Below are 25,161 nucleotides of genomic sequence, written 5' to 3'. Positions count from 1 at the left end.
GAGTGATTGTTGTTATGCATACTACTATTGATTTATGTGATCCAATTATCCTCCCAGATATTAATGTCATTGCCAGATTGCACTTCCCAGGTGGCTAAGTCTTCAATGAGGTTGTAATGTTTCCTAATGGTCTTCCAACTCCAGGAGTGATGGGGCTTCGCTGGACCAGGTTTATCTGAGAGCGGAAAATATTTAGCTTTGAGTAGTTTAGCCCATGTAGTTTCTGGTTCAGTTTTGAGCCTCCATGCCAGTTTAGTAAGTAATGCGGTGTTGTCCAGATCTGGCAAGTGAATTCCAAGGCCTCCGAGATTCTTCGGCAGGCAAATATATGACCAGGCTTTAGTGCAAATACCCTTCGACTTACCCCACCGGAAATTCCTTTGAACAGACTTGATGCGTTTGCTGATTCCTTTAGGGATATCAAAGCATTGCATCTGATATCAGGGTACGGCTGCAGCTATGGCCGAGATGACCACCGTGCGACCTGCTTGGGACAGAAAGGAGTGATTCCATTTATTGAGCTTATTCTTGATGTGATCAAGGATAACAATGAAAACTTTGATTTTTTGGGCTCCTATAAAGAGCTGGGCCCCTAGGTACTTCTCTGAAGTGGACGCATATTTGACTTTGAGGGTGCGCATAATAAGGCGTTTAAATTTCGGATGCGAATTTTTGGAGTAGAAGATGTTGGACTTAGCATAATTGATCATTTGCCCCGAGGTATCACAGAATTCCTGGAGAATCTTCTTATGGTTGTGGATATTGTCAATCTTGTTCTAGCCGAAGATGGTGCAGTCGTCAGCAAAAAGCAGATGGGAGATCTCCAAATCAGCGTTGTTAATAGGGAAACCCAAGAGTCTATTACTACTATTATTATTCATCAGCTTACGGCTAAGGCCTTGCATTGCAATCGCGAAAAGGAAAGGGGAGAGAGGATCGTCAAAATGTCATCTTTTTAGGTTTTAAGTTCCTCCACCAATTGAAAATTGGACATCATTTTTAGGGACCAAATCAAATAAATTAACTTTTATTAAGACAAAAGTTAAGAATAAATATAATACAAGTAGCGGAATTTTTTATTTCCATGTTCTTCCTTAATCCACAAACTATAACACAAAATCTTATTTTTAACATCTTCTACTACCAGCAACTATCACCTATAAACATTATACTCTTATGTACTCTCAAATTCTTATCAATTCTTTTCTTTGTAATGCATTTATTATTTCTCAATACATATTAATGGAAAATGATGTTTGACGAATAGAAAATTATTATTGACCACTTTGCAATTAATACTATTTCATTCTATAAGTGATAATGTGGTGAAGATTGGTCTCAAAAAATAGAAAATTTCGACTACTCTGGTTACTTGTTTTTCATTGTTGCTAGAAATTCGGCCAGTATTTCAGCCATTGTAGTAGTTCGACCGACAACCGTAATAGTCAAAATTTTGGGTACATATATCTATTACTTAGTTAAAAAAAGATTTCTTTAAATTTTATTCTCTAAGTTCTTACGAGTTTTTATTCTTCCGAGTAGAGTTGAGAGTGGACTTAGCCTTTTCACCCTTTTTTTGCCTTTGGACTGGGGGGGGGGGGGGGGGGGGTCTTTATACTCATCCTTTTGTCTTCTGGTCTTTTGTTTGTGGCCATTAGATTTTAGTCTTCACCTAGTACGTCGTTCGTGGACCTCGTCAGTGGTCTCCTCTTCTTCTGTGGGTCGGGGCGAGAGTGTCCCTTAGTCTTAGCGCCCCTTCGCTGGCCTTTTGACCTGGGGGGGCCTTTATACTCTTCTATTAGCCTCCTGGACTTTTGATAGTGGCCCTTAGCTTTTAGTCTTGACCTGGCCTGTCGTTCTTTGGTCTGGGGGGCCTTAATACTCATCTTTTAGTCTCCTGGACTTTGATAGTGGTCCTTAGATTTTGTCTTGACCTAATTTGTCATTCTTTGACCTCGTCAGTGGTCTCGTTTCTTTTCTGTGGGCAGTAGTCTTGGCCTTTAGGAGGGCGGCCTTTATCTTTAGCATCCTCTCTCAACTTGGTCCCCTAGCCCAGTAGGTGGTCTGCCCTTATTTTTAGACCTTTGTCTTAGTGCTAGTGCCTCTGCCCCATGGAGCTATCGGTACTAGCATGGAATGTCCGTGGCTGTGGCAATTTTGCCAATCGTAAGCACCTTAGCAGGCTCATTAAAGAACATAACCCTGATCTTATATTCCTACCTGAAACCAAATGCATCAATACGAATCTCGACAAACTGCTTAACATGAATAACATTTATGAGAAACATGTGATTGACCCGATTAATAAAGCTGGGGGGGGCTAGCTCTATTCTGGTTTCCTCAATTTGACATAGAGGTCATTTATGCGGACCACAATATGATTCATGTAAAAGGCACCCAAGCGGACAACGATAAAATATTCAATCTCACGGGTTTTTATGGGTGCCCTTACAATAAAAACAAAATGAAGCCATGGACGACCTTAGTCGACTTCTTGAGAAAAAGAATAGCAATCACTCCTTCATTGGCTTCCTTATTCCTAATTCGGAGCTCACTATCAATCACCTTCTTTTTGTCGATGACTGTATTATCTTTGGGCAGAATTCTCTGGACAACATCTATAATCTTAAGCTTATTCTGAAAGAGTTCAGCGATGCTTCGGGGCTGATGATCAACTATTCTAAATCTGATATCTTCTTCTCTAAAAACTCCTACCCGAAATTTAAACGTATGATCATCCGGGAGCTTAAAGTCCACCAGTCTTCTGCGGGTGATAAATATCTTGGCACTAATCTTTTCATTGATAAGAATAAAAAGTCTGCCTTCCAACCTCTTCTTACCTAAATTAAAAACAAGCTCGCCAAATGGCAATCTCATCTCCCAAGATGGTCGCTCGATAGTTATTTCTAATATCGCAGCGGCCGTTCCCCGATACCAAATGCAGTGCTTTGCCATCCCGAAAGGCATATGCAACAGCATTGAGTCCCTCCAAAGGACTTTCTGGTGGGGAAAATCCAAAACGTTCCATACTATCAACTGGTCGACCATATGCAAGCCACGTAAACTTGGAGGACTGGGTTTTCGTCTCCCCCTTCTCGACAATCAGGCTTTCCTCAGCAAGATTAACTGGCGTCTTATCAGCCATCCTAATGTGGTTTGGGTCCAAGTGCTTAAAGGAAAGTACTTCCCCAAGGCTCACAAACCCTCTCCTCCTAAAGCTAATCACTCCTGGCCCTGGAAATCCATCACCAAACAGTTCAATCAGATGGAGGGTTTGATCTTCTGGGATATCAACAAAGGAGAGAACCTTGAATGGGTCGAACCTTGAATGGGTGACTCAACTCATAACTAATCATACATGGAATATTAATGCCTTACAAAATTGTTTTAACAGTGATATCTGCAGCTCAATCCTGAGCATAAACATTCAGAATGACCAAGAGGATAAACCGATGTGGACGCTCACTAAATCAGGTAATTTTTCTATTAAATCTATGTACAATTTTCTGAGAACAGGAAGTGTTAATCTTATGCAGGAACAAAACGACTGGTGTTTTATTTGGAATATGAATATTATCCCTCGTGTTAAACTATTTCTTTGGAAATGCTGCATCAACAGTTTACCTGTAAAGGCAAAAATAGGTAAATTCATTGGAAACTCATAATCTTGCATAAACTGTACTGATAACGAAACATTGGACCACGTGATGCTACATTGGACTTTTGCGAAAGCAATATGGTTCCACTTTCAGATAAGAACAGATTAATAAATCACAACAAATCAATGGATACAACAATGGAGAAATTTAGATGAAGATCTTACTAATCTGTACGCCAAAATTCTTTGGTTTATAGGGAAAGCAAGATGTGAAAACTGTTTCACCACAAACAAACAAAATCCGAGACAAATGATAGACAGGATAACTAATACATCTGTTACGCCTCTTAAGATTGAGTCTATTACAACTAACCAATGCAGGATAAAAACCAAGCAACAAATATAGAGACCTCCATCGACACCATCCATTAAGCTTAACGTCGACACCTCTTTTTCCACTATCTCGGATCCAGCCGGAATAGGATGTATCATTCGGGATGAAGAATCTAATTTCATTATAGCACCAGCTGACACAGTTAGATGCCAGAATGCGAAAGCATAGCCATTATCTCCAGTATTAGATGGGCCTTACAGTTGAATATCACCCACACTCATATTGAGAGTGATAACCAAGCACTAATACACTTCATCAACGGTCAAAGTGTAGGACTTCATTGGCAATCCAAAAAGATTATGCAACAAGTGGCGAAGCTCCGAGACAAATTCGCTAGCATTATATTTACCTTTGCTCCTAGAGAATGCAATGCTCAAGCCGGTGCTCTGGAAAAATGGGGTAGAAGACATGGAGACAGAAACGTTTGGAATGTTGTACCTTCCTTTATTTCTGATTTGCACTAAAAACCTTGTTTTGGTTAATGCTATTTCCTTTTATCGAAAAAAAATAGACATAAAGATCTTCAACAATTTAACTTTTTTTTTTGATGAATTGATTTTAAATATTAAAATATTTTCAGCGTTGTCTTTCTAAAGTGAAAAAACCATCAATTAACAAATCTTAGTCAAAGAAACAAATGAAGGCCTAAATGGGGTTTTTTTTAGGAGAGAGAAATAAACGGCTGACGTCAGCATAGGCGATTCTTCTCTCTCCTTTTCTCACAAACCCTAAACTCCCTTTTCATTAAACCAGTGTAGATTTAGCCTCCATCAATCTACACCTCTCTTATCCAACGAACTAAACATAATATAATCTCTCACCCACAAATTAATAAGAAATCATTATAAGAAAAGATCGAGTTTATTTCTTCTGAAGGTACCAATAACAACATCTAAGGTTTATCATCTATCCTCTTTTTTCCCGTAATCCTAGGAGCAATCAGCAAAAAACAACCCAAACAACTAAGAGAAGATGCTAAGCATGGAAAGATCTAAAGAAGCAGTGAAGAATCATTAAATAGAATCACCTTGCCATCCTCTTCGGATCTATATATTTCAGCCAGAGGGAAGTCAATCTAATCTTAACTTTTTTTAATTTTTATTGTCTTCATTATCTCTATCTTCTTCCATCTAGTCTATACGAACCATAGAAACACTGTTCTCAGATCTGGTTCATTAAACATCTTTAGCCAACAGAGAACAAACACCACATCTCGTTACCAATTTGAAGTCTTTCTCTTTCAATCTTTTAACACCTCTAGCTCGACTCATAAATACCCTTTAAATCAGTCTTGCATGTCTACTTTATTTCCTCTCTTAGTGATTAGCAGTGAATCGATAGAGGATGAGCTTAGAGCTCATCAAATGGCAGTTTTTGTCATCCCTATCATGGTAACCAATGACATAACCCTAGGTTCACACATCTCTTCGATCTCAACTGAACATAACTTCAACCTTCGATATCACCCTACCAACTTCCAATACTGCACCCAAAAAGTTTTTAACTCCTGGAATCAAATTAGATTTATTTGGATCCATCGATTAACCTTGTGGCTCATGAGTTCATATCGTTTATCATATAAGAGATTTAATATAAGTATCAACTTACCTTTCGACCTCGGAAGACACCACAATTCGGATAGCAATGTCCACCTTTCTCGCCCACCTTTTGTTGCGCATTCCTCAGCTCAATTTGCATCGATTACTTTTGTGTTTGATTTTTGAATAGATTTAACTTCTTATCCAAGTTCCTTAACATTCTCACTTCCACTCCTTTTCGCAATTCATTTGCGAGCATTTGCCAAAGTAGCAGGGTATATATACTCGGGTTATGATGATGATCACATTTACCAGATGTCTAATCAGATTCTACTTTGTGGAACGCGAGCGGATATGGTCTCTGTACATGGAGAATGCTGGCGGGATAACTCGGAATCTTCATTAGGTTCCACCTTACATACATCCTCGTTTCGTTCTGGAACTGTGGGTGTCTGTTTAATCCATCTTCAATGTTACAGGAAGTTAGATACTAGTTTCTCCTTTCAATCAATCTCAAGACCAAATATCAGATCATCCTCTTGAAGAGCTGTCAGGCTACTACGCCAAAGAATGAAGGAAGCTACACTAATCGAAGTCATATTGTGCAATTCCTCAATTCTGTAATTTTGTTGCTCTACTGTATTTACTGTTATGATTGTTTTTCTAATTTGAATATTGTAATCGACTCTTAAGTTTAATCTATTTTGCTTTCAACAACAACAAAGAAAAAAAAAAAAGTGAAAAAACCATCCTCTTGAAGAGCTGCCAGTTCAACAATCTCAACAAAAAAAAAAAAAAAAAAAAAAAAAAAAAAAAGAGTGCCAGTTCAACAAAAAAAAAATAGTGACCGAGTGCCAATACACTGGAAACAAGTCAAGACCAAAATCAAACACCCTCATCTTCCCTGGTTAAATCTTAAACATTTGCCTTGCTCCTTTAGCATGATTTGCTACCCCTTTGAAGAGATCTTGCCTTCATCTTCCTTTTATCAGACATTGGTTAATGACTGGATGGCAAAGAGTTTCAGAGCTCCTAAGACACTGTTCAAAGTACAAGTTATTGGATGGTGGACGCCAAATCCATGCAGCTGTTGTGAAGATGGGTTTTGGAGTTGATGTTATTATAAATAATGACCTTGTAAATATGTATGGTAAATGTGGTGATACCAACATAGCTCATGATGTGTTTGACGAAATGCCTGAAAGGAATGTTGTCTCATGGACAGCTCTCATGACTGGATACTTAGTTGAACGCAAAGCCAAGGCTTCTTTGTTGTTGTTCTCTCAAATGATATCTTCAGGAATCAAACCCAATGATTTCACATTCTCAACTAATTTAAAGGCTTGTGGGATTCTTGGTATTCTTGAAAACGGAATGCAGATTCATGACCTTTGCGTTAAAACAGGGTTTGAATTTATATCAGTCGTCTCTAATTCAGTGATTGATATGTACTCAAAATGTGGAAGGATAAAGGAAGCGACCCAAATGTTTCATTTAATGCCTTCAAGAAATCTTATCAGTTGGAACACGATACTGGCAGGATGTAACAACGAAGGACAGTTTTACACCTCTCTGAATTTGTTTCGGAGAATGCAAAATGAAGGAGAAGTCCCAGACAATTTCACTTTTGTTACTTTGTTAAAGGCGTGTGGTGGTCTTGGGGCAATACTAGAAGGAAATCAAGTTCATGCTTCCATGATCACAAGAGGGTTCAGAGTTTCAGGAGAGATAATTCTAGAAAGTGCACTTGTCGATCATTACGTAAAATGCAGGTGCTTATCTGAAGCACGATATATTTTTGACAAAATTGAGCATAAAAATATAATTTGCTGGACTGCAATGATTGTTGGTTACACTCATGAGGGAAATTTACATGAAACCATGGAGTTGTTTGGGCAGCTAAGGTCCGCGACAGAAATTCAAGTTGATGATTTTATTCTCTCAAACATAATAGGTGTCTGTGCAGATTTAGCGCTTGTGGATCAAGGCAGACAAATTCATACTTATACAGTCAAGGTCTCCTCAGGTTTAGACGTCTCAGTTGCGAATTCAGTTGTCGATATGTATCTTAAATGCGGATTTATAGAAGAAGCAGAAAGGCGTTTTAGTGAAATATCAGAACGTAGTGTCGTTTCCTGGACAGTAATGATCACTGGATATGGCAAGCACGGTTCTGGAAAAGAAGCAGTCCGTCTATTTGAGAAAATGCTCTTGGAGAATATCGACCCTGACGAGGTAACTTATTTAGCCATCCTTTCTGCTTGTAGCCATGCAGGTCTTGTTGAAGAAAGCCACAAGTATTTCATGAGATTGTGTGGGGATCAATCGATCAAACCAAAAGTAGAGCATTATTCTTGCATGGTAGATCTCCTCGGGAGAGCAGGTAACCTGGAAGGGGCGAAAAAACTTATAGACAATATGGAACCTAAACCAAGTGTGGGAATTTGGCAGACCTTATTAGGAGCTTGTAGAGTTCATAAAGACTTGAAACTGGGAAAAGAAGTAGGAGAAGTTCTGTTGAGACTAGATGGGGAAAACGCCGTAAATTATGTGATGATGTCGAATCTTTTTGCCGAGTCTGGGGAATGGAGAGAGTGCGAAAGAGTGCGAGCATTGATGAGAAAGAAAGGGTTGAAGAAAGAAACTGGGTGTAGTTGGATCAAAATTGATAAAGAAGTACACTACTTTTACGGAGGTGATGACAGACATCCTCTTGGAGAGAGAATTTTCGATATGATGAAAGCGATTGAGAGGAGGATGAAGGAAGAGATCGGTTACACATACAAAGCGAGGTTTTCATTGCATGATGTTGAAGAGGAGTCAAAGGAGGAAAGTATGAGAATGCACAGTGAGAAGTTGGCAATAGGGTTAGGGTTGGTTTGTGGGGGTTTGGAGGACAAAGGAGTCATTAGAGTTTATAAGAACTTGAGGGTTTGTGGGGATTGTCATGAGTTCATAAAAGGGTTGTCCAAAATCCTGAACAAGAAAATTTTTATGGTGAGAGATGCTAGCAGGTTTCATAGGTTTGAAAATGCAGTTTGTTCTTGTGAGGATTATTGGTGATAATGACATTAGAGCATCACCTATTCAAAACTCTAAAGAAACTTCATCAGTCTTACGTGTCAACTCTTAATTGAGATTCCCATTTCTATCCGGTGAAATAGATCTTCCAATTTTTGTTTGTCCGCAATGCAAATCCCTAAAGTTGTGTTGTTTACTTCGTGACATGATACTTTTTGTGAAAAACTATTTATTAGTTAATTTATAGAGACTTGATTTCTATTGTTTCAAATTTTATGGTGTGTTTGGTTGCAGGATTCTTAAGTAGGATTCCTATCAAAAATGGGATTTGGTAGGAATCATGAATTCTTGGTCTGTTTGGCTATCAAGAATCCTAGGACTCATGAATCCTAAGGATTCCTAATTCCAAAATTTGTATTGGACCAAAATCTCACCCTACTCCCTAGGACTTGCTAGTATTTTGGATTAATAATCTTAAAGCAACAAAAAAATATTTCTTTATACAAAATATTTTAAAAATAATTTTTTTTAAATCATTTTTCCCGCAAAAATCTGTTTTTTTTTTCCAGAAAATCATTTTTTCTCCGAAAATTACTTTTTTCCCTGAAAATCATTTTTTCTTCAAAAAAGCGTTTTTCTCCAAAAATTATTTTTTTTCGCAAAATCCGATTCTTCCCCAAATTATTTTTTTCCCGAGATCCGATTTTTCGAGAAAACATATTTTTCTTTGAAAACAGTTTTTCCTCAAAACATGTTTTTTAAAGAAAAATCGACTCGAAAAAAAAAATCAGTTTCCGGGGGGTAAAAATGATTTTCGTAAAAAAAAAAAATAGGTTTCAGGAAATTTCGGTTACTGAAAAAAATGATTAATTTTTTTTTTTTTTTAATGAGAAAAGACGCCTTTCGGGAAAAACTATTTTTGAAAAAAAAATGTTCACGAAAAAAGTTAAAAAACGGTTCTCTAAAAGTAATTACGAAGAAAACAGAGAGTTCTCAAATGAAACAATATTTGAAAAAACGAGTTTCGAAAACAAGGTTGGTTCAATATTTTTTTTAAAGAAGCGTTTGAAAATACTCAAATAATAATAAATAATAGGATTCCTATTAGTTGCCAAACAAACCAAAAAATGTTACTTGGATTCATGAATCCTCAGATTCATGATTCCACCATCTAAAAAATGTTTTTTTTTTATGAATTTGATAACTAAAGATATCTCAAGAGAAACTCTAGAAAATATTGTTTCCTCTTGAGATACCTCTATTAACTATCATCGTATTATCTAAGAATTAAAATTAAGTTTTGAACTGGAGAAGAAAAACTTTAGAAATTCAATGTATCACTTATTAGAGTATCTAAATTGAGTGTTGCATTGGAAATGCTCGTAGCGCATAACTTCTTTCCGAAAAACGTGTTTGGTACCCGCGAAATCAAGTGGGACAAGATCCATTGTCCAATGTTCAAAATGGATAGAAATTTAAATTCTTGTGAAGCAAAACTTAAGATATTATCTCACTTTCAATGTAAGAATACCCTTTTTTTCGCTAACACAATGCAGTCGACCCAAATAAAAAGATTTGCTAGACTAAATTTTAATTCCCAAATGCACGAATCATACATGAAAATAGTGAGTATTGGTAATTTAAAAATAAGTTTTAATTAGGAGAGATGAATATTAAAATTTGTGAGAATAATTAGGCCAGCGCTTTGGGGAAAGCTAAATAGTTTCCGGGGTGTGAAGACTTGGTAAAAAATTGGTCAATTTTGTTTGACAATTTTATTTAGGGGGAAAGCAAAATAGCTTCTCCACCTCAGCTCTCTCTCTCCACCTCACTTCTCTCCCTCCACCTCATCTTCTCTCTCCGCCTCATCTTCTCTCTCCACCTCATCTTCTCTCTCCACCTCATCTTCTCTCTCTCTTCTCCGATAGGTCGCCGGCCGGAAAATTTTCCGGCCGGCGACCATGAAATTTTTTTTTTATTTATTTTACTCTCACATCTCTCTCTCTAAACTCCGGAACAGACCGGAACTGGTCTGTTCTTCAACAGACCGGAACTCCGGCGAAGGGAAACCCCCTTCGCCGGAGTTTAGAGAGAGAGAGAGAGATGTGAGAGAAAAAAAAAGAAAAAAAAAAAAAAATTTCATGGTCGCCGGCCGGAAAATTTTCCGGCCGGCGACCTATCGGAGAAGAGAGAGAGAAGATGAGGTGGAGGGAGGTGAGGTGAGGTGGAGGGAGGTGAGGTGAGGTGGAGGGAGGTGAGGGGGAGAGTTTTTTATTTTGAACCCTATTCCCCATAAAATATGCTTCCCCAGAAATTTTTCAAAATTTTGCATATTCCCTTTAAAATTTCACACCCCGAAAACTATTTAGCTTTCCCCAAAGCGCTGGCCAATAATTAAGGGGATTGACAACTCCCAAAAAGTGCGAGTCAAATATGAAGGGGTCCAAGAGATTGTACTTCACATAATATTACAATATTACAATTTACAACTATGTCGGAGGAAAGTTTTCCTATCTCTCACCGTCAATCACGTTCCTTCTCTAAAACCATCCTCTCATCATTTTCTCTCTTTAATTTTTTCTCTCCAACAACCATCACATCTTTCCAGGTTTTTTGTTCTTTCTCTCTCATTAAAATTTAGGAACAAACTCTCTTTTCTCAAACAAATTCCTCTTTTCCTCATTTTTTCCCATGTTTATTTTTTTTCTCTTTTGATTTCCTCTCACACATATTTTCTCTTTTGAATCTCAACAAATTCATTTCTCTCTTTACAATTTTTCATCTTGAGAGTTTCTATTTTTTAAGTTTATACTTTCTTTCTCTAAATTTTTTCCATTCCATTTTATACTTTGCTCCCGACAATACTTTTTTTCCCTTTAACTACTTTCTTTCTCTCCTTACGTTTTGGGCAGATTCTATTTATTTCATAAATTTCCATATATGTAAGAGACAACCTCAAATGTATCTCTCGTGCATAAAATAAGGAGGGGGCTTTGGGAAATAAAACAAAATCTCTAGGGAATAATGACTTAGTCAACCATGATTGACCAAGGGTGCATATTTATTTTTTGACCCAATTCACATCCTCAGTGTTTGATCCTATTTAAATACCTTCTGTGTTGGTAATCAATTGAGAAATAAATTCATTAAGATTCGTATATATTGCAGTGAAGAAGCAACTGATGAGAAATACATAAAGAGATCTCAAAATCCTAGAATGAATCACATATATCACAATACACAGAACCCTATAAAATTTCAATCGGCGTGTCAGAGAGGAGAGAATTAGACTAACTTACCACCATGAATAAAGCTGTGACACTTCTTTGGTCCCAACTTCTCCGCCATATCTAGGGCAGATCTGCCCTTCCGCACCAATGACGAAGGGGAAACTCCTTCGCCCTCCATTATTGGAGGAGATGAAGAGGTTTCCCCTTCATCATCTTCTTCCACTCAAATCTGAGTTGAAAGAATAGGATTAAGAGAGAAAAAAGAAAGGAAAAAGAGGAGGAAGGGAGAAGAAGAAGAAGGGAGAGAGAAAGAAGGTGGGAGACGAAGCTGGTGGGTGGAATTTGTGGTGGGATGAGGTTTGAGGAAGATGAAGATCAGTGGGCAAGAGACAAGTTAGTTAATTTTTTGGTCGAAAAATAAATTTTCCCCCTAAGTCAATCATGGTTGACTAAGTCTTTATTCCCTAGAGATTTTTCTTTATTCCCTAAAGTCGCAGACTATAATAAAGCCCCAAAAAATAGGTTGGCATTTGAAAACATACAGGACATAATTAAATTTCTTATACATACCTTCCAAAACATAAGTTATTTCAATGAAAATTTATAGGATATTTTGTTATCTACGTACATAATCAAATGTTTGAATTGTATAAACGATTATGTTCTGTAAACTTTTTAAATTTTCTACATTCAATAGGAAGAAAGTATAGAACATTTTGTTATCTACAGTACAAATAAACAAATATATTGTTCATATGATTTTGTTATGTACAATGCATATTTACTATACATATGATTACATCCATACACTTTTAAAATTTATACGCTTTTTGGGGAGGAAGTTTAAAATATTTTGTCGTATACAATACATAATCAAATGTCATGTACTGTACATATGATTATGTCCTGTAGAATTTACAAACTTCTTACACTTTCTGGTGAGAAAGTATAGGACATTAAATTTATTAGATCTAATCTAGTAGAAAAAACTCCAGATATAACAACGAAGATCTGTAAGATGAAGAAAGAGAAAGAAGATAACTTCATTCACATAGAAAGAAGATCTGTAAAATTTAACAAAATTAAAATTAAACTTATTAACATCGGCAAATGAATTACAAATAAATCCCCCTTTACCATCTTCACCATCGACATAGTACATGCAAAAGAAGACACAGTCATATATAGATTTAGGGTTCTATACCAAGGGAGACATATTCGACTTCTTGATCTTTGGACCAATAAACTCCATATATTGCATTTTCTGGAAAATCATAGATCATCAACGATTTAAACAATTTTTTTTATCTTCTTAATGTTGTGATCTCTGCATCTTATGATTTTGGTTCTTGAAAAAAAAATATTTGATTGCAAGTGAGTTAAAATGGGAAGAAAGAGAGATGTTGAGTCTCCCTTTACGAGAGAAAGAGACATAGAGTTGAAAGAGGAGACTGTAATTGCTCAAAAGAGAATATGCAATTGTTAGAGATAGAAAGGAAAATTTTGATATCTAGCTGAAATTTGGGTATTTGGGGTGCTAAATAAAGGGTTATTTCTCAAAAGACCCCCTACTTTGTGACCAGCTTCCGGCATAGTCCCTACTTTATAAAAAATACCCAGATGTGCCCCTTTTTCCATAACCGTTAAATGTCCTACACTCTCTCTCCTCTATCTCATCACCTCTCTCTGTCACGTCATCTCTCTCGCCACCTCATCATCTTCTCTGATAAGGTCGCTGGTCGGTCAAAATTTCCAACGATCGGTCGGCGACCTTCATACTTAAAAAAATATTTTTTTTTCTCTCTCCAAACCCTAGATCTGGTTTGGGGAAAACCCAAACCAGTCTTCAACGAATTGTTGAAGCTCCAACAGATCTAGGGTTTAGGTTTCCCCAACCTTAGTGGAGAGAGAGGGAAATTTTTTTATGCTTTTTTCTACGTATGAAGGTTGCCGGAATTTTTTACCGGACAGTGGCCTTATCGGAAAAGATGATGAGGTGACGAGAGAGATGATGTGACAGAGAGAGGTGATGAGATGCAGGAGAAAGAGTTACCAGACATTTAAGGGTATTGGAAAAAAAAGGTTATCTAGGTATTTTTGATAAAGTGGGGGGATACGCGGGAAGCTGGCCACGGAGTAGGGGGCCTTCTGGGAAATAACCCTTACATAAATATGTTATTTTTCATTGCGCATTTAAATCCTTGGCTGCCCACCACTTGCTGACCCATTTGACTTTTTTATTCCTAATTGTTGTTATAGGACATCAAATTTTGAGAGTTAAGAAAATTTAATTTTTAAATGACTCCAAACAAGAATTTAGAATGAATTTTTATAAACTTAAACAAAATCTTTATAGGGATAACCATTAAACTCCTTCCAAGTGTTTCTTCTTTTCTCCATCTTCTTCTCAAAAGCTTTGCTTTTTTAATCACTAAACCCTAAAAAGATTGAGAACACACCTAATATGTTTAGAAGTGATGAAAAATATGTTTTAGGGTTCAAAATTGACTGTTATCTAGGGTTTGGAATGTGTTTACATCTCTTCGGGAGGATTAATGGATGAAGAAACTTGCTCTGGAAGTCCCACGAAAGATGTATTAAGAGCTTCAAGAGATTTTTTTTGATGATTTCTAGGATTTAGAATGTTTTTCCCTCTATCTCTCTAACTTTGTTTCTGATTTTAAGGAAGTAAGGGTAGTTGTTTATGATTTTAGAGAAGTAAGGGTAGTAGGGGTTGGAGATTTGGGGAAGATAAGTAAGAGAAGTAACGGAGAAGGAAGAACAAAAAGTTTGGCTAGAAATTATGGAGAACATGAGATGGATGAGTTTTTCTCCATCAAAGAAGAAAGAGGAGGGAAAAGACTTAAAATAAAAAAATATTTTTTTACTTAAAGTTAATTTTGTAAATTGTAAAATAAAATCTATATTTCCGAAAATCTGTCTTAGAGAGTTTACAAAGAAACATGGATTCCTCGGAGAATTTAGTCCCCGAAGACTTTTCTTTATTTGTAACATCCCGTGTTTTCGGTTCAGTAGATAAAAGACTAAGGTTAGATGAGGGGTCATTTTAAGTTTAGAGTCAGTCAGAACAGAAGCTAAATCAACAATTCATGCAGAATATAAGACGTTTTCTGCAACCAGACATGATTTAGGTGTGGTTTAGCAAGTTGATGAAAATCGGGGAGAGTAATTTCGAGAGATTTAATAAAAGAAAAACCAAATCAGAATTTTCCTCTCTGTTTTGCTCGACTGAAGCTTTGGTTTTTGGTTTCAAGAGAAAAAAACGATCAAATGGGAGATTTTAAGTGAATTTCATAGGAAAAATTCGATTTTATCAACACGTAATTGTTATTGAGTATTATTATTAAGGTTTTTGTCTAGGTATTGCAGGAAATTTCATTTTCTCTCTCTATAATGCTATAATTTAGCTTAACAGGAAGTTTTTACTTGTAACTTGAAGAACTTAACAAATTCAGGAAAGTATTGGATGAGATTGATCAAGTAAAACCTATCCTAACTCGAATTCATCCGAATCAAGGTAAGTAATCAACAACCTAGATGATTATTGAAGAAATTATGATCTTTATGGTTTTATAATGAAATATTTGGGGATGTTTTCCTTACCTATAAGTATTGATAGTGATATTGGTGTTTGTTAAGTTAAAGAGTTCTTAACTCATACATGAAGTTTTAAAGTGGATGTAGTTAAGACTTGAAGAAAAACAATGAATCAACATATTTCGACCACGAAGCAGGTACTGTTTCTAGTGTTTAGCTAGTTGTAGAGATTTTAGAAGAATTTCGAGTCTTCAAAAATATTGTAGCTTCTCTCGTGACGATTCCACAAAGATATTATAATAGTTATTTAGAGTTCGGATGAGAAAAATATGAGTGTTAGAGCATGCAGTGTACGGTCAGTGAAACTGATGTGCTGCTGCATATCTTTTGTTATTTTCATAAATGTTTTAGTTGAAATTAGAAGAAACCACCTGAAAAAAAATATAAGAAATGAGATAAAATTTCCGACGACTTGAGAATGGGTTGAAACGGATTAAAGACTAGGGAGTGATGACAGCTTAAGTGCGCAATGCGTTGTTAGGACTGCTTCGTTTGTTTTTGCTATTTTGGATATGATTGACTCGGATTTTGCCAAAAACAATCAATAAAAAATGTCAATGACATAAATATCCTTCAAGCGGTGTATGATTGGCCTTAATTGGGCATGGCAACGAAAGTTAGAGAACGATCTGAATTCCTTTATAACGAACAGTTACGGAGTAGTTTGGTCTATAATGGGTACCTAATAAATATCGGATTCATTGTTATATAGAGGGTTTGGCTAAAAAAAATCATATTGTCATAGTCAACATGATACGGTGACTTTGAAATTGCATAATAGATTTTATGGAGTTGTCATGTTGTTTAGGACACAAGCTAAGTATTCGGCGGAGCTCTGTAGTGAATTTGTAACGTCCCAAATCCAGATTTCCATGTCGACCGCCATGACAGCAAAATTCAAAGCATTTCTCTGGAAAATAGTAATAAAATCGATGTGTTCACCAAAAGAGATAAATAACACCAAATATGAAGCTCTTAAGTAACAATAAATTAACTAAAAGAAACTTTATTCAGTTCTCAAAACTATAACGATGTGTCTACATTGTCGACACGTGGGTCGAAAGGAACATAAAATAAATAACTACCTAAGTAAGAAAGAAAACTTCTAAGAAAACTCGTCCAAGGGCTAACTACGACTCAAGCAGGTGGCACTTCCCCATTTCTTTGCCCTGAAAAATAATAGGTTGGGTCAAAACCTAACTAGTAGATTTCTGAATCCCTAGGACCCTAATAGACAGTTTCAAGGTCTATCAAGTCGACTAAATTTCTTCATAACATATAAAGGTGTCAGTATACACATATGTATAAGTTTTGTGGCAAGAGAGACATAGGCAAATAACATTCCACAAGCAACACGAGTGATATGGTAAGTTGGCGTTCATCCAGGAAAATCAGATTCATCATCCGTACCCTTCAATGACCCTCGTTGCACAGCTATTTGCTATGTACACCACACTATTTGGTTAGGGGCAATACAGAATCTTATATCGTTCATAGGTTCTTCTGAGTTAAGGGTTACATTCGATGTGTGGCCAACCGTTTGGTAACGACCATTCCAGTTTACCCAGAATGGGCGCCAGAGAGATTGGGAGTTGGGGTATTCCGACCCTTGGAATGATTAGGGGACTGACCCCTTGTCATGTTTATTTTGTTTATTCTGCTAAGCCACTGGTGTGTGGTTTGAATTCTGATGATATATGATTGATACTTACAATTTTTCATCAAATGAAACAGGGTGTTCACCCAAGTTTTCTTAATAAGAAAATACTTAATCCTTGGAAGTGGAAATTTGTAAAAACTTGGCTTTAAACAGGGTAACCCTACCTTGAGACGCAAGAACGAACGCTCTTCTCTTTTGGTTGATGTTACCTGTTAGGAGGGCTTTGTTCTTGTAGATTTGGGAGCCATCCAGGTTTTTGAATATTATTATATGTTCATGCATATGTTTGGGTATTTTTCGAATGGTTAACGAATTACCTTGCGAGGTAGAGTTAAATTTGACCTGAGATAGGACTCTCCTCAAGACAAGATAGTTGTATCGTAGTGGGTATATGACTCTACTATACGATGATGCTCTTATAATCGTCTTGGTAAGCTATAACATATTCTAAGCGTATCACTGTTTGGGTGGGAGTTATCATTCGATGCATACTGAGATCACAAGCTAGCCCGATGGGCGATGAGGACGAAGGAAGAGTTACAGAAGTTCTTATCGGGGTATTACTGATGTGGTGTGAAAACATCACATTTAGGTCACTTAACTTAGATGAATTAGTCCATTTTATGCTTCAATTCTAATAAGATATGTTTATATTCATGACAAAGTACCATAAAAGAACTATGCAAGAAAATGAGCTAAGGAGACCCTAGAAGAGTCAAGAGCACTTAAAAGAATCTAAGAAGAGGTCCTTAAAGTCTAGGAGCAAAAGAGAGCAAGTAAGTAGATAAAGACTCACCAAGGGTATTATGGTCATTTGCACCTAAGAGGGTAAAAATATAATTTTAGAAAGTCTATGAAGTCTTGGGAACATGATTATCACATTGGTGAAGACTAGAGATGAAAAGCATAAGAAATGAGCAAGTTAGGAGACAAGGGAAAAATCGTCATTTGCACCCTTTGGTCAAGTTAGAGAGCCCATTATTCAAGTTAAAATTAATGGAGTCATTGAATAAGTCAAAATAACTTGAAGAAGTCAAGCTAGACAAAGGAGTGGCTATAACTACTAAAGAAGGGCAAAAGTAGTCTTTTGGGTAGGAAATATAAATTAATGCCCTAACTTGGTCTCTACACTTCATCTTCTTCCTTATGTGCTGAGTTTTAGAGAGAAAAAATCTAATGGAGGCTAGGGTTTTGGGTTTCATGAAGATCTAGAGAGAAATAGCAAGGAAGACACCAGAAAGGAAGCAAAAGGGGCACTTGGACAACAATTATAGAACCGGGGCAGCAACTACAATGGCCGACCAGCAGCTACAATGACCGACCAGCAGCTCCATTGGCCAACCAGCAGCTTGCGAAGGCATGGGACAACACCTAAAATGGCCGGAGAGCAACCCTTTTGGCTCCTTTGCTTGGTTTGCTTAGATTTTTCACTCCATTTGTTCTCCAAGGGTTTTTCTTACTCATTTTCCTCTTGTTCTTGTTTAGGGTGATTTCATTGATTATCTAGCTTAGTCTTGTTTGATTTTAGGGTTGCTAGCTACTTGTATTTGATGAATTCTAGAGAGAAATTAATTTATATGAGGGATTCATGTTATTAACCTTAAATTTGAGTATGCTTGTGAATGATTCCTTTTATATTTGATTGAATTTGTTTATTAATCTTTCAAGAGTTTGATTGCTACTTGTTCTTGCTTAATAAACCTAGGTAGAGAGAAATTAGAAATATAGATACTGTAATTACTTGTCTCACGGTGTCTACACCATTGATTACACTCTCATTTGGGGTTGAATGCGATAATCTCTCTATGTGTAGCTAAGCCTCTTGTTGAGGATAATGATGAATTCTTGATACGCTTATGTATGTGGTTGTATTGGTTAGATGAGTATGTTTGATGTCTCTCTCACGAGGTTAATCGTTTAAGCTTGTTTCATGTCTTATGTCAAGCATATGTCATAGTTACTTCTTAAGCGATCTTTCTGGTTTTAGACTCGATGTTAATGGAATATGATGACCCTTTGACTAGTTATGACCATTAGGTATATCTAGCACTTAGAGCATCTAATTTAAACTCGAGATGACTCAAACTTAATAATTGACCCAATCAAGAATTTACATAGGTATATCTCGATGGATTCCCGAATCCTTGACCTATCTCATATGTAGAATAAGACCCTAGCCTCCCAATAAGCTTTAGGTAATAGTTTAAGTTTAGTTATTTCCCTTTTGTTTATTTTTGATTCATGGCTAACTATCAAAACCCCCATTTATCTTTGTTCTTTCTATTTTGGTCTAAGTTAGCTAGTAACACTTAAACCCGTGAACGAGACCCTTCGATATACAAGTTACCTTCCTATCCTTGGATCGACCCTTCGATATACCTCCGCTTGGGTGTGCAACCTTTCGGGTGCATCAATTACATAGATCCACGTGTACACTATAGTAGTCAACTATTCGATAAGGCGACGTCTGCCTACATACTAACAAAGGCTCACCGGTTCTTCCTAGTCGAATAGTAGGTGACTTCGACTGAGGGTGTATTCAGTCATAGTCTTGGTAAGCTAGAAAAATTATCCTGTTGTATTGCCTTGTTTGGCGCTCATAATAATATTTTTGTACTATTATATTACCTAAACTATTGATATATTAAACTGTTGATGTGTGTGGTGCGGGTAGGATGTTTAGGTATCCTACTGGACTGACTTTCGAGAAGCGAGAAGTTATCTCACTCCTTCATTTGTTTTTGTTCAGGTACTATATACTTTGATCGGTCTAATACTTCTCGTGAGCAACTTGTGATGTGAGATCGATTTGCTTTTTGATATTTTGAAGTTATGTAAATTATCACAGAACGAACAATATATATGAATCACTATAGTATCTAGTTAAGTATGAGATGTTTGGAGTTTGGACTTCGTTGTGTATTGGTATGAAGTTTATGTAAATATATGTGAATGTTTAACAGGTTTTTTAGGTTTAACAGTTTAAATTTACAGAGGAGACTCTGTCAAAATTTAGTCTCGTCTGTATGACTTTTAGTTCGTTTTTAGTAAATATATTTCTTATTAGATTTTCGCTGCCTCATTTATTTGTTTGGAAACGGAGCTAAGTGTGTTGGCTTTAGTTTATTTTAGAAACTTTGTTTGAGTGAGACTTAAACCTACTTTTTTTATAAACTGTCTGGTAAACCGTGACTCGGAACACCAGGCGTCACGTTGTTCCCAAAAGCCACGACCTATCCCTTTTGGTTTCTCAAATGGGACAGAATCAATATTCATTTTTGGAATATAAAATAGGAAAGAACCATTCATTGGAGCTGATGACACTGACTCACTTCACATGTAAAACTATGCAATTCAAAACCAAGTTGTTAGTTTATTTGAGATAATTATAAAAACAATAATACAATTATTCAAAAAAAATGTTGGGGTTCCACTTTCTACTCTAGATGGAAAACTTCTTTTTTTCCAACCGATGGATAAAAGCCGTTTATCTAACATAAACAAATTGATAAAAATTAATGTTTAAAACATAATTTAAGTACTCAAAATTTCCATCAGTAATCTAAACCTAAAGTATAGAAAATTAGAGTGTGACCACTGCTTTCAACAAACTTTATACAATGTGAATACCATTTTAGATCTCATAAAAGCATTTCCAAAGGTAAGTAATGCTAAAGTAAAACCCTTTCCGGTGACTATAGCCAAGTGGCGACCTCCTCTCCATCCTTTCATTAAAATTAATGTTGATGCATCTTCTGTCAATCTGGAACAGATTATAGGTACCAGTTTTATTGTTCATGATTCTCAATCAAAATTTGTTTTTGCTCATGTGAAAATTGCCAGAGCAAGAAACAGTGAGGAAAGTGAGGCATTAGCCATTCTCAACAGTCTTATTTGGGCGAAAGATAATAATCACATGCATGTCATTATTGAAAGCGACAATATCAACCTCATAAAACACCTGAATAACTCCCGTCATCAAGTGCAATGACAGTCTTTGGTGCATATTCGTGGAATTGGAAACTTAAAACAGGAGCTTCAGCAGATGAAATTCAGTCATATCAAAAGAATAACGAATTCTCAAGCGGATAAATTAGCAAAATGGGCTCGCAAAAAGGAAAGATCTAAAGAATGGACTTGTATTCCGTATTTTCTTTTCTCTATGTATTGTAATGCTACCCTGAACTTTTAGCTGTTAATCTATCTATCCTTAACAAAAAAAAAAACTAGCTTATAAATATTTTTCTCCTGAATTTCAGCCTCGCGGGCGCACCTAGAAATGAAAGTCAATAAAAATAGTCTACTCATACGATGTTAGTATGAGCAAGGACGATGACTGAACACATGATTTTTAAGATTAACTGAAAATTTAGAGGATTGATCTCATACATGGAATACAACCACAATCCAAAGAGTGGGGGGATGCTTATTTACAGATCTTATCTCCCCAACTGTCTATTTTTACCATCGTTGATGAAAATAATTGAGTAAAAGATAAGATTCTAATGATTCTATCTTATATATCCTCAAAATTTATTCCATACTGCAGACTGTGTTTTGCACTGTGATATTCTTTATAATTTAAGCCCTTCTTTTGCTTTTAATTTCTTTAAATAATAATGGTTTTTCTTAAGAGCTCATTTTTTTATCCTTCTCATTGGGAACTATTCCATTGTTGTTTCTTCTCATAGTTTGTGGAGCCAATATTTGGTCAGTTTTAACCAGGTTAGGGTGTTAACAAATTGATCTTCATTTGCATTTACAAAGAATGAGCCTTTGACAGAGCTAGCTGGGAGGTGAACCCGAATAAGCTCTGCCAGATAGGAACCCTATCGAAACCGAAGAGATTGTAGGGAGGTCGCATTGCTGAGACAAATGTTGGCCGGCTTTGACCAGTCCAAAATTCAACAGATTGCTCTGGGTCGTTCATGGCAATGTCTGCACGGATACGAGCAAGCCATCGACAGAGCTATCAGGGTGGTGGATTAGACACAACTCTTTTACCTGTGCTTGACTCTAACCACAAAGATTTTTGGCCAACCACCACGAGTCTCTTAGGGACCTTGAGCTCTACTCAGTCTTAGAGGCGAACAAAGTGGTGAAATCTAGTTAGCTCTGAACTTACGCATTGCTTTGACTGAAATGGCAGAGAAACATCTCGGCACCTTGAACTTTGCCATTTCTCAAGGCAAGCGGAAAGCTACATTTGAAGTAGTTCTGCCTCTGAGTCATGCTCTAACCCAATGAGGTAAAGAACGGAGGTTGTTGTTGATTTCTAAAGTTGGCTTTAGGTTATCACTTAAATAGTGAAGAATCAAAGAACCAAATTATGAACTGTTCAATGTAACTTCAGGGCCAACCTTATACGTCGCAATCTTCATTGATCGACCTCGGTCTTACCGAGTTAGTTTTTCCCTTGTCTAAAACTGGCTTTAGGTTATCACTCACATAATACGCATTTTTGTACTTCACAAAATCCAGACAGAGATGTAAATTGATGTTGTTTACACTTTTACTTGTGAAAAATTGATGTTTCTGCATAAAACTCGTTTTACAAACACAAAGTTAATTATAGAACAAACTATCAATTTAGTGAATAAAAAGGTACGGCTTCTTTCAAATTGCATTGGGTCGTCTTATACTGCGTATCCCAAATAGACACCATGTTTCATTGACATCGACACATCAGTTGAATGACATATTTTATTCTTGCACTCTGAAATCTGACATCTCCACATCGACATTTGACTTTGACCACTGACATTCCTAGCCTAATTTTTGGACCGATTTATTTTTTTTTTTAACTTGGACCTTCTTCAGATTAGGATTGTAGTTTTTGGTTGTTCGCCAATTTTGAGCCGTTTATATTATTAAAACATTGGCGTTAAATCCTGCCTCACATAATGTTGTCAAAGAAATTTTTGATATTGGAAATGCTTTAGATTTCAGTTGGTAGGCTTCACTTGTTCGATAACGTTCGGGAAGAAAATAGTGTATCACGGCTTATGTATCAAACAAGTCATACTATAGACGAATTTAGAAGTAGCAACATAGTTGTATCATGAGGCAGATTGTAGATATATTACTTTTCTTGACAATGTTAAAATTTGAACTCAATTTCTCTAATGAAAAAAGATATATAGGCGACCACTCAAATAAAGTGAGACTCTTTTTGAGGTTCTTTAATTTCAGAACAATATTAGTTAAACAAAGTACAAGAAGATACTTTCAACAAAAAAAAAAAAAAAAAGTACAAGAAGATAAAAGACCATTTTTCTTTATTAAATAGATATATAAATAAAATGAATAAATAAGAAAATAAGTAAATAAAAGGGCAACAAAACGAAGTGGGCACCATTGCAATTTGCGGCAATTACAGGGCAGAAAGAAAAAGAGGAAGACCCATTAGAGGACCCACCAGCATCTAAACCCACTTGGCCACTTCTTCCAACTGCCCCAATTTAATGAGAAAAGTTGATAAACCAATTAATATCCTCTTTCTTGAATGTTGTTTGCTTTATTGATTTCAACCCCCCAAGAAACAACCACCAAAGAGACGACTTTCTCAATTAAGCACCCAAAATCAATCTCGTAATTTGTCTCCCTATTTCTTGTTTCTTCTTTAATTTTCTCTTTCTCTTCAACACCACAGTTAAAGATCCAAGAAGTGGTTGAATAAATCAAAGGATGGAGATGGAGATGCCAAAAGAGTTGATGGAAAGTTGGTTGTAGGACTAGGCTGAAAGAAATTACCTTCTATATAGTTCTTGTAACCACTCAAAATAGGACTAGTACTGAAATTGAAATCATGTAAGAAACTAAATGAATTTTGATCAAGTGATGGAGAGAAAAAATTTGGTGAGATGGGTGGTAGTGATGATGGTACCGGAGATAAAATTCCGGGTCCGGTGGTATAACGTTCTACGGTTGGACTCATCCCTAATCCCTCTACGATCGAATCTTCGAGTATTGTAGACAATTTTATTCCATGTGAGGAGTTGTTAATCCTTTCAATTGAAGCCAAACGAGCGGCAGGTGAAATCGCATCATCACTATAATCCATAATAGAAAGTGATGGTTGGGAATCTTGTGATGGCGGCCGGGGTGGTGGTAGTGGTGGTAAAACTGAAGAAGAAGAAGAAGAAGGTCCGGTGAGACGTTGAACGAGTTTCATGAAGTCATTAGCATCGGTGTGGATTACCTTGGGAGAGACAGTGTAGATTATAACCGGCCGTCGATGTTGTTGTTGTTGATGAGAGGGTACCGCCATCTGTGAAGGCTGTTCATGAAGAAGATGGGAGGGAATTGGTGGTGGTTTCTTTATTTTATGTGAATCTTTATGGATTTTGAGAGGAGAAGGTCTAGGACCTTGGATTTCTCGTCTGGGTGATCGTTTTCCAGCATGAAACTGGTCGGAGGAAGAGTCCATGTTGTTCTTGGCGACTGGATGTCTATTCCACCCAAATGGATGATTAGAGGCGGCTAGAGGGAAAGAAAACAAAAAGGATAAAGCTGAAAAGGAAGAAAGGGAGAGACAAACATGTAGTGTTATGCATATGTGATCTTAGTATATTACTTTGGGAGAGAATAGTCAAACCCATATTTAACATCAAGTGGTTATATACTAGAAATCTAATAAACTAACGTTATTTCCTAATTGGCCCTCTCAATTACGCCTTCCTCTGTTCAACAAAAAAAAAAAAAGATTCACGCCTGCCTCCATGGACCGTGACCCTTGTTTTGTAATTAATGGTGAGATGGCACTTCTTTGTTTTGGGTTATTTTTGGTTTGGCACCCTAGTTATGACCAATCTTTTACCTAGCCCCGTAATTTATACAGATACCTAGATGACCTCCTTTTTGTAATGCATTGACTCAAACGTCATATTCTTACTTTTCAAAAGTACACTCTTTTATATTTTTTGTTTTCCTTTATCTTTTTTTTTTTTTTTTTTCTGTTTTTCTTCACTTCATCTTCATCCTCACCTTTTCTCTCTTCTTTTTATCTTCATCAACCATTAACGGACCGAGGGTGCCGCTAGGCGTCCACCATCGGTCGTGGATTTTTTTATATTCAATCTTTTTAGGAAGTATTCTTCTCT

At 36.5% G+C, this 25,161-nt stretch overlaps 2 protein-coding genes across 2 annotated transcripts; one reads left to right on the top strand and one right to left on the bottom strand.

Annotated features, from left to right (window-relative positions):
• Nucleotides 1-6,359: 6,359 nt before the first annotated feature.
• On the top strand, nt 6,360-8,822 carry LOC147537899 (Tetratricopeptide repeat (TPR)-like superfamily protein). The gene has a single exon (XM_086644273.1). The coding sequence runs from the start codon at nt 6,533-6,535 to the stop codon at nt 8,591-8,593; it is 2,061 nt and encodes a 686-aa protein (XP_086500399.1). The 5' UTR covers nt 6,360-6,532; the 3' UTR covers nt 8,594-8,822.
• Nucleotides 8,823-23,314: 14,492 nt separating this feature from the next.
• Nucleotides 23,315-24,794, bottom strand: LOC147537898 (protein MKS1-like). The gene has a single exon (XM_086644495.1). The coding sequence runs from the start codon at nt 24,486-24,488 to the stop codon at nt 23,712-23,714; it is 777 nt and encodes a 258-aa protein (XP_086500621.1). The 5' UTR covers nt 24,489-24,794; the 3' UTR covers nt 23,315-23,711.
• Between the last annotated feature and the right edge of the window lie 367 nt (nt 24,795-25,161).

The sequence above is a fragment of the Eschscholzia californica genome, unplaced genomic scaffold (assembly GCF_041429995.1).
Source record: "Eschscholzia californica isolate CP2 unplaced genomic scaffold, dmEscCali1.0.p SCAF_5, whole genome shotgun sequence".
NCBI classification, from domain to species: Eukaryota; Viridiplantae; Streptophyta; class Magnoliopsida; order Ranunculales; family Papaveraceae; genus Eschscholzia; species Eschscholzia californica.
The sequence above is the reverse complement of the archived record's forward strand: the minus strand, read 5'-3'. Positions and strand labels throughout refer to the sequence as shown.

What these genes read in the sequence shown, in the direction of transcription:
- LOC147537899 (XM_086644273.1), top strand. Translation starts at nt 6,533, where the DNA reads ATGACTGGATGGCAAAGAGTTTCAGAGCTCCTAAGACACTGTTCAAAG.
- LOC147537898 (XM_086644495.1), bottom strand. Translation starts at nt 24,488, where the DNA reads ATGGACTCTTCCTCCGACCAGTTTCATGCTGGAAAACGATCACCCAGA.